Source organism: Archocentrus centrarchus, chromosome 6, assembly GCF_007364275.1.
Source record: "Archocentrus centrarchus isolate MPI-CPG fArcCen1 chromosome 6, fArcCen1, whole genome shotgun sequence".
NCBI lineage: Eukaryota > Metazoa > Chordata > Actinopteri > Cichliformes > Cichlidae > Archocentrus > Archocentrus centrarchus.
The window spans coordinates 12,588,834-12,598,759 of NC_044351.1; the positions used below are offsets into that span (position 1 = coordinate 12,588,834).

General features: G+C 38.3%; 1 protein-coding gene across 1 annotated transcript; it reads left to right on the forward strand.

The window, feature by feature from the left end:
* The first annotated feature begins 210 nt into the window (after positions 1–210).
* LOC115782003 (mannose-binding protein C-like) lies at positions 211–5,389 on the forward strand. Its single transcript, XM_030731974.1, has 5 exons — positions 211–308; positions 521–658; positions 1,253–1,375; positions 4,470–4,535; positions 4,817–5,389. Exons 2-5 carry the CDS (start codon positions 538–540, stop codon positions 5,197–5,199), a joined length of 693 nt encoding a protein of 230 aa, XP_030587834.1. The 5' UTR covers positions 211–308; positions 521–537; the 3' UTR covers positions 5,200–5,389.
* The last annotated feature ends 4,537 nt before the right edge of the window (positions 5,390–9,926 follow it).

Here is a 9,926-nt window from a genome sequence, read left to right on the forward strand (position 1 = left end):
TCCAACACAATCATCCAAACCAGTTTATGCATAAAAAGCATAAAGAAACTGTGTTTTCACACAACAAAAAATAAGTTGTACAACAAAATCACAGTGGTATCATGATAAATGAACCCTTACATACTCTTCCTATTCCATGCTTGTTGTCTCAGACCATACGGCATCTCTTTTTTTTGTGTATCATGTTCATATTTGACAGCTGTTTTGCATTTCCTGTGGGCTGGATCTTCCATGTTTTGGAATTTTTGACCACTTGTGTTGAAAACAGAGAAGAAGCAGCACATTTTCAGAGAGACACTGTTTGGACAGTAAGTGTTTTCTTTTTGATTAAAAATTAGTTGTGGATTAACATTTTGGATTAACATTACCACCAGTGTTACATTCAGTGTACTTGGCTGCTAATTGAAACATATTTTTATTAATTTTTATTAAATAAGCTGGTTTTATTTTGTATACTTTGTATTAATCAACACAACATATTTCAAATGGAAACTGTAAACTTCAAATGTATTGTTCATAGAGTTCAGCTGCATTAAGATGAGTCTGTGCCACATAATCTGCTTCCTTCTTCTGATGGCTCCTGCTGGCTATAGTCAGCTTCAGGGTCCTCCTGGTGCCAAAGGAGATCGAGGATTTCCTGGGTTACCAGCACCACAAGGTTAAATAGACTTTTCCTGACTTCACTTTTTGAATAGTCAGTCCTGAATTTCATTGCATTTGTTTTTGATTGTTTGGCATGGTTGTGTAGGGTATTGTAACATTATTTTACATCGCAATTCTTCTAGAGCTTCCATTTAATGCAAAACATTATACCAAAATATGAACTTTTTCTTTTCGGTTACAACTCAGCCTTTCTTGTACCACAGTACATGAGCTGACACTTCCATATAAAACATGTTTTGTACCATCCATGTTAGCACTACATGAGTACTGATCAGTGTGCTTTTGGTCACTGTGGTCCTTGTTCTGTGTGGTTACATTCATGCTAAAAAAGGAGTAACAATGAAATTCATAATTATTTGACATTTTAACGATTGATCTCCACACCAAAAAAGTGCCCAAACATGAACTGAGAATAAAGCTCTTTGACTTTTGTGGCAACATGGCTGTAGCTGCTGTCCTCAGGCCATTTGCTAATAAGTGCTTATAAAGGTAGCAGCTTAATAACATTGCCTTTGTTTATCCAGCATTTTCTTTCCCAGTTATCTCGTGTCATTTAATTTTCTTTTGACCTGCACTTACTTGGACCTAGGCCAACCTGGACTTCGTGGACCTGCTGGACCTGTTGGACTTGTTGGACCTCTTGGACCACCTGGATTTCCTGGATCACCTGGACCACCTGGACCACCTGGAGCAGTTGTAACTTGTGGACAAGGTTATTTTATATTATATTATATATATATATATATATATATATATATATATATATATATATATATATATATACACACACAAAAAGATTATATATTTCTCTTTAATTTTTTTCTATTCATTTTCACCCTGTAGAATCCAGAAAACTTAATAATGCATATAATAATATCTATAATGTAATGTACTATATTACATTCACATGCAAAACGTTACATCATGGGTGCACAGTTTTAGATTTAGACACCCTCTTTACTTTTGAGATGAGCCCTAATTTTTTCTTTTTGACAAAGCTTATAATTAGGGTTCAACCTGTTGTGTGTTAGTTTAACTGTAACACAAATACATACATGGGAAATAAAAGTGAGCTTAAAACAAACGTGTTTGCCTATCAAAGCTGGCCTTTTCTGTCTATATATTCTGATGCCAACCCTGAGAAAGGAGGTATATTAAAAGACGAAAGCGTTTCTTTTCTCATTCATTTCTTTGAGCCAGAATTTAGCTTACTTGGATGTAAAAGTGGCATACTAACTAATTTCTAGTTTAATTTCATATGGCAAGTAGTGAAATATAAATGCTTACTGTTACTGCAATTAATTTGAATTTTGAAGCATCTGGACATGAGTATTTATTTTTCCAAACATTTACTCACTACACTTTAACACAAACATCTGTACAACAGCCTCGTTTCTTTAGGTTTAATGCACGTGGCCTCAACCAGATCTTAATCTAAATCTAAAACAACAACAAAGACAATCCTATTGGTGTATGCATCACCACTGCTTATTACACATGAAGAAATGAAAAAGGCAAAAATATAGAATTTATACATCATTTAAAGCAGTACACTCAGGGGTTAAAGCGGGCCAGAATCATACTGAACAGTGTTCTTGGTGCAGATGTCCATAAGTTGTGGCTGCAGTACATCAGCATTTTGCTACTCTTACAGGAAAGGAGTGAGCAGGGAGTTCTGCTTCAGAAGCGGCAGGTAATTTCAAATGCAACGTTTCTAACAGTTCAACAAATATCAGCAGTTACACAAACTGTTTCAGTGCACTTTGTCACACAATGTGTTTGCTAGCTAAAGGTACAGCTTCTGTATTTCCCACATAGAGAAAAGAATGTGAGATCACTTTACTCAGAGATGGAGACAGCTGTAGGAAATACAGGACAGGAGAGGAAGAAGAGAGATTATTTTTAAGGGTAAGGGCTACAGTGCTAACTGTGGTGAAGTGCAGAGATGTTATGGTGTTCATGGTCAATCTTAGATTACAAGGGGAGAAATGATCTATTTAAATTTAAGCTGATGATGCTGATCAGATATGTTTACTGAATGCTACCTTTATACCAGCTTTATGCTGTCAACTGGATGATAAGTCATGTAATATAAACTTATATCTTGCTGAATTCAGTTCTTTAAATCCACAAAGAGCAGCAGGACAGGTCAGCCAATCACAGCCTGTACAAAAAATCTACTAGATGTCATAATACCATTACAACCAATATTAGGGTTCCACCACCTGCCACATACAACTTTAACCGCTGACCTAATCAGAAATGCAGTTGAAATAAAATTCCCTTGTATTCAGATTATTTTGTTATTATGTTAATATGGTAGGTGGAGGTTCAGTTGGCTTTGTGCAAAAAATAGCTTGCAGAAGAGCTATTTTTTATTTAAATTTAAACAAATGTTATTTCATAAGAAACATGGTGGTGGTAGTGTGATGGTCTGGAGCTGCTTTGCAGCTTCAGGACCTGGATGACTTGCAGTAATTGATGGAACCAAAAAATCCTGAATGAGAATGCCTGTTCATCAGTTCATGAAGCTCAGTTGCACTTGGGTTATGTAGCAAAACAATAAGTTAAAAAGAACCAGCAAGCCCATCTGTTTTTAAATAATGATCTAACTTATTAGGGGAAAAAAGATATTCAAACCGCCCTGGTTTTGATATTTTTTCTTTATTTATGGATAATGGCTCTCACCATTGTTCACTGGAGTCCCAAAGCCTGCCTTTTAACAAGAAGAGACCTCTGGCAGAACCAGGCCCAGGGAAGGGCAGCCATGACCTGCCGTGACCAGTTGGGGCTGACGAGAGAGAGACAGGACTAAAGACATACTGTGGAAGAGAGTCAGAGATTAATAATAACTAATGATTAAATGCATAGTGGGGAATAAACAGAGGGAAAAAGAGGTGAATGAAAGAGCCTAGGCCGATTGCAACATAACTAAAGGTCACCAGATCGCGCCCTAAGTAAAAGCTTTATCAAAAAGGAAAATTTTAAGCCTAATCTTAAAAATAGAGAGGGTGTCTGTCTCCTGAATCCAAACTGGAGGGGCCTGAAAGCTGAAGGCTCTGCCTCCCATTCTACTCATAAGTATCCTAGGAACCACAAGTAAGCCAGCAGTCTGAGAGCAAAGTGCTCTATTGGGGTGATACGGTACCATGTGGTCTTTAAGATAAGATGGAGCCTGATGATTCAAGACCTTGTATGTGAGCAGAAGGATTTTAAATTCAGTTCTGAATTCATCAGGGAGCCAATAAAGAGAAGCCAATATGGGCGAAATCTACTCTCTATCTCTAGTTCCTGTCTTGATGTCAGTGACTTTGTTTCTCAGCTGTTTCTTTAGATTGTGACATGATGTGTTGCTTTTTGAGATCTTTTAGCCTACTTCATTTTGTCAGAGAGGTTCTATCTAAGTGATTTCTTGATTCATAAGGTCTGGCAGTAATCAAGCCTGTGTCTGGCAAGTGACATTGAACTCACCTTTCCCAAAAAATGTTGTTAATCAGCGTTTTACTTAGCACTCATTAGCAGATAACTGCTAACAGTCATCTGACATTATAATATATTGTCTTTTGCTTTGATGTACCACAAAAATATATGGAGGCATTGGGGTCATTTATTGAGTCCCAAAACTCTGCTTTTGATTGCTGCAAAAATTTCTTCCAGTAGAAAAATCCTGGTTGCTATGTGCATCATCTCATACACATATGTATGTATTACTTTGAAGTAAAGGAACAGATAACTAAGATTTATGGTGACTGCACATCTGTGAGTTACAACTGAAGATACATTTATTCTTACTTTTCTTAATGCAGAGTCTTTTGGTTCTATTGTACGGGACCTGGAGGCCTTAGAGAGAACCACTGCTAAGTTAGATCTGGGTAAGTATTCTATACAAGGTCTAAGAGGGAGTTTTGTGGATGGTGTTCAATTCTACTGGTCTACAGCCAAAATGCTTCAAAAATAAATATTATTTTTTTCTTTTTTTTCTTTTTATAATTTTGGGTCAGTGAAACTGAAAATGATGCTTAAAATTGTTGCTTGGCTCTAGTTTTCATGATAATCTCCTAGGTCACACAAAAAGTTCTTAATTGAATTATTGTTTTTTTTAAGTGTTTATTTCTGATGCTCTGCATGCTGTTTTCTCTATTCTTTTTTTTAGCTATAAACTTTGACTTTGTCTGGAAGGTTGATCAAAAATACTTTGTGTCCAACAAGAAGAGAGGCTCCTTCTCGACGGCCATAGAGTTCTGCTCCAAACGTGGCCTAGAGCTGGCTTTGCCCCAGAATGAGGAAGAGAACAACGCAGTGACTGAAGTGTTTGGAGACGCTGACAAAATGGCCTGGATCAATGTCAAAAACAAAAAATCAGAGGGGAATTTTGAGACTGATATGAAAAACCAACCTCTGACCTTTACCAAGTGGGGAGAAGGTCAGCCAGACAAATCCATCCAAGATACAGGCTGCACCATGCTGTCAGAAAACGGCATCTGGCAAGTGACACATGAATGCTCTCAGAGTATTTACATTATATGTCAGTTATAGGAGGATCAGCTGTTCCTTGCAAGTCACATTTGAGGGAATTTTTTTCACTAGTGTTTCAATAAGGAATATGAATGGTGTTAATTTGAAGCTATTAAAACGACACTTTAATGAATTTTGTTTTTTTAATCAAATTGCACACACACACAATACCTGTTTTGGCAGATGATGCAACCTGATGAGTATGTAAGTAACAAAGACAAAAACTAAAAACTAATAAAACTATTTTTCAAACATGATTAACAGCTCAAGCCATTCAGTTTGTTGTGTCCTACAGAAATGTTCATGATGCTAACCTTGGAGTTGTTTGTTTTACTTCAAGATCTGTGCAGAAGGGAAAACCAGACAAATCTTACATCACTTGTCAGTTACAAAAAGGTCTGATGTTCTTCTAAGGGACACTATTTTATGAGTCCCAGGCTTAATTGTTACTGGGAGTACTGCAAAATTATCTTATGTGTAGCTTAAATAGAACGATGCACTTGCATTACTCAGTCAGTACTTTATCTTTGGCAAGCTTTGCAGGAAAAGTCACTGTTTATGTGGCTGCAGCTGCCTGGTGTACTAATCACAATTATTTCCTCAACAAATAAGAGTTGTTGAAAAAAAGATGGAGTGCAGTATTTGAATCATGGGTAAGATGTGTGGGCTGTGTTTTGTAGAAGAGACAAAACTTTCACAATATGTAGCAACAATCAGACGAGTGACTCTCAATGACCGGCTGAAGCACATCATTTGTTTTACCCCCCCAAGTTCCCAAATGAGTCTTTGCAGCTGTTGTTTACTTCAGACTGAGTTCTTCCTACAAGAGTTCTTCCTGATTTCTCAGCTATTTTTCTGTGGAATTAGCAAAAAAGTAGCACACCCAAAACAGCAAACTGTACTGCACAATATACTGGAAATAATTCATACTTCTCTTCTTACTGGCTTAGTTCCAAAGAAAGAAACACAAAGAAACACAAATATGTTCAAACACAAAGAAATTTGTGTTTGAACATATTTGTGTTTTGAGGGGGCACTGTGGATCAAGATTATTATTGTTAACAAAAACAAACTAAATAACAAAAACTGAAATTGAACAAACATTTTTGTTAACTGAAGTAAATAAAAACGATAATGCTGGGTTGTGATTTTAGGTCTCCCAAAGTTTCTTTTGGCCGAATTGAAGTGGATTCTATACTGTATAGAATTCAATTAAAACCAAAGTTTCCAAAAAATGCAGATGCAGAGACAGGAAGAGAAGAGAGAGACAGTGTAACCTGAAAATCCTAACTCTGCCCACTTGCCTTTGACCCCTCTAAATTTGCAAAAAGTGTCATCCCCTGAAACCTGATCATAGACCAATCACCTTCAGGCTTGAATATATACTTGAATATAATGCATTCAAACATCCATTTTCTTCCACTTATCCATTCAGGGCAGCAGGGAGGGTGGAGCCTATCACAGCTGCAATAGGACAAGAGATGGGGTACACCCTGCACAGGTCGCTAGTCTGTCACAGGGCTAACGCAGAGACACAGATAACCATTCACACCTGTGGGCAATTCAGAATCAATGATTAACTTGACCCCTTTAAGTGTATGTCTTTGGACTGTGAGAGGAAACCAGAGTACCTGGAGAGAACCCATGCAGACACAAGAAGAACATGCAAACACACAGAAAGACCCCAGCCAGATAAGCCGTGTTTCCATTTGTATCTACTCAGCGCGGTTTGAAAGTGTTACCATCAGTACCTGGTACCAGGTACTTTTTTTAGTACTCACTCAAGTGATCCGGCAGTGGGATGTGGAAGGCCAGGGAGTGTTGTCACTAGTTGAGTCACGAGAGCGACTCCTTCACTAGAATCAACCGCTCCATTTTTAAAACCCAACAGCAAGAAACTGAAGGCATGCAAAGTACCAGTTGAACACCCAGACCGACAGGTTGCAGCGTTAGTTTTACAAAATAAGAACCATCTGAAAGGTGTGCACAGCATACATATTATAAACTTATACTGCTGGGCCATCACCGCTGAAGCACCCGTTACCTGCCCCTAATAGCCGTGAACAGCTGCTTAACATGGCTGATCTTAGGAACTTTAAATTGCCGTGACAACAGTCTTAACCACCGTGCAACTGTGTGTTGATAATGCTAATGCATTAATAAAAAAGTCCACATTACACAAAGTGTTTTACCCAAACAGCATCACAGTAGACAGTTTCTATACCAATAATGCTTGTAGTTCATCTGTGGATATAAACACATTGTTAGAAGTTCGAAACATAAAAATGTGCACTTATAGGTTATGACTCAAAATTGAAAATACACATTATCATTTACAGTACAGTCCCTGACAGAAGTTCTGTCGCTTATCCATGTTGTGGAAACAAAAGCTCATAACCTGACTTTAAACTCATCCATTGGTTTTAGAAATGACTCATATGAAAGCTGAAACCCTCCCAAATGAGGTTTAATTTACGAAAATAAATTTGCTTCACTGCAGAAATAAACACTATCTTAAATCTCATTTAATGAACACAGAAAGGTCAGATTTTGGCAAGACAAAAGTTTTGTCGCCCACAGAAAGTAATGTGAAAATCAATCAAATAATTTACTTCAAATACAAAGATATGTTTCATAACATTGGTGAATGAAGTTGTGGTGCTATTAGAGCTATATTTAATACTTTGTGTGACTTCCATGAGCTTGAAGGACTGCATCCATGCTGTTCGACAATGATTCATACAATTTATTGATGAAGTCATCAGGAATAGCAAAGAATGCAGTCTTACATGCCTCCCGGAGTTCATCAAGATTCTTTGGTTTTGTCTTCCAAACTTCCTCTTTCATCCTACCCCAAACATGCTCAATGATGTTCATGTCTGGTGACTGGGCTGGCCAGTCCTGGAGCACCTTGATCTTCTTCGCCTTGAGGAACTTTGATGTAGAGATGGATGTATGAGATGGAGCACATCCTGCTGCAAAATGTGACCCCTTTAATGATTGGGAATGTTAAGAGGTAGCTAATACTTCTTGATATTTTAGGCTATTGATATTGCCTTCCACCTTGCAAATGTTTCACACACCCCCATTCTGAATGTAACCCAAGACCATGATCTTTCCACCACCAAACTTAACTGTTTTGTGGGTGAATCTTGGATCCATACGGGCTCCATGAGGTATCCTGCAGTATTTGAGGCGGCTGTGGTGTAATTCAACTGAAGATTCATCTGAGAAATCAACCTTCTGCCACTTTTCCAGCATCCTTCTGTTTAGCAGGTTGTGGGCCTTGGCAAATGCCACATGGTTTTTTAATTGCCTTTTGTTTAGTGCTGGCTTCTGGGCACTGATTCGACCATGGAGGCCATTTCGAGACAGAATCCTACAAACTGTTCTAGTTGACACAGGGACTTGAGGTGACCACGCCTGGTGGAGCTCTGCTGCAGTGGAAAAGGGGCTGGCTTTGGATTTTCTAACCAACAAACATTCCTCCTGAGCAGTTGTCTCGCAAGGTCTGCCAGATCTGGGCTTGTCAAAAACATTACCAGTCTCTTTAAATCTTTTTTTAATTCTTTGTACTTGAAGCTGAGACACATTAAAGGTGCCAGCCACCTCTGCAGTGGATCTGGTCTTCAGCCTCTTGATAATAAAGGCTTTGGTCGCAGGGTGGATTTTTGGCATGTTGTCAGAAGTCAAGTTGCAGTTCAAGTGAAGGTCTGGGGTGCTGGAGTTCTTTTTATACACACCCACTAATTAACCGATCGATTAGTGAGCACAGGTGAGGCTGTAAACTAGGATTGGGTGCATTATATGACAAGGCGACAAAACTTTTGTCTTGCCAAAATCTGACCTTTCTGTCTGCAGTGAAGCAAATTTATTTTTCGTAAATTAAACCTCATTTGGGAGGGTTTCAGCTTTCATATGAGTCATTTCTAAAACCAATGGGTGAATTTAAAGTCAGGTTATAAGCTTTTGTTTCCACAACATGGATAAGCGACAGAACTTCTGTCAGGGACTGTACATGAGTTTTGCCATTTAGGAGTTATGTTGATTATTTGTTTTCTTGAACAATCTGATTCAGGGCATTAAATAATGGAGATACCCCTCCACTTGGGGTACCAACTCATCCCTCACCCTGAGTGGGCACTCCGCCCTTTTCTGGCTGAGGACCATGGCCTCACACTTAGAGGTGCTAATTCTCATACCTGCTGCTTCACACTCAGCTGTGAACTGCTTCAGTGTGAGCTGCAGGCTGCCACCCGATGAAGCCAACAGGAACGCATCATCCACAAAAAACAGAGATGAGATGAGACATGAGGCCAAAAAGGCAGAAGCCTTCCACCACTTGGTTATACCTAGGATTTCTGTCCATAAATATATTTCAGATCATTAAAAAAAATCTTAATATTCAACAAAGTATTTTAAAAAGTAATTGCACCATGAACCTAATAAACAATGGCTCCCACCCACACTACGACACAGTGTGAGACACAGGAGCAAATTCAGTGCAAGACTCATGCCACCAAAATGCACCACACAGAGCCTCAAGAGGTCATTCCTACCTGTGGCCATCAAACTCTATAACTCCTCCCTTAATAGGTGACACTATGGTTCACCTGTATAATTTATTATTTGTACATATATGCACAATATGTTCCAGATTTATATTTATTATCACAGCTACAGCCTTAATTAATTGTATTCATAAGAATTTACATGCATATAGTCAAATTTATCTTTTTGGTTTTTAT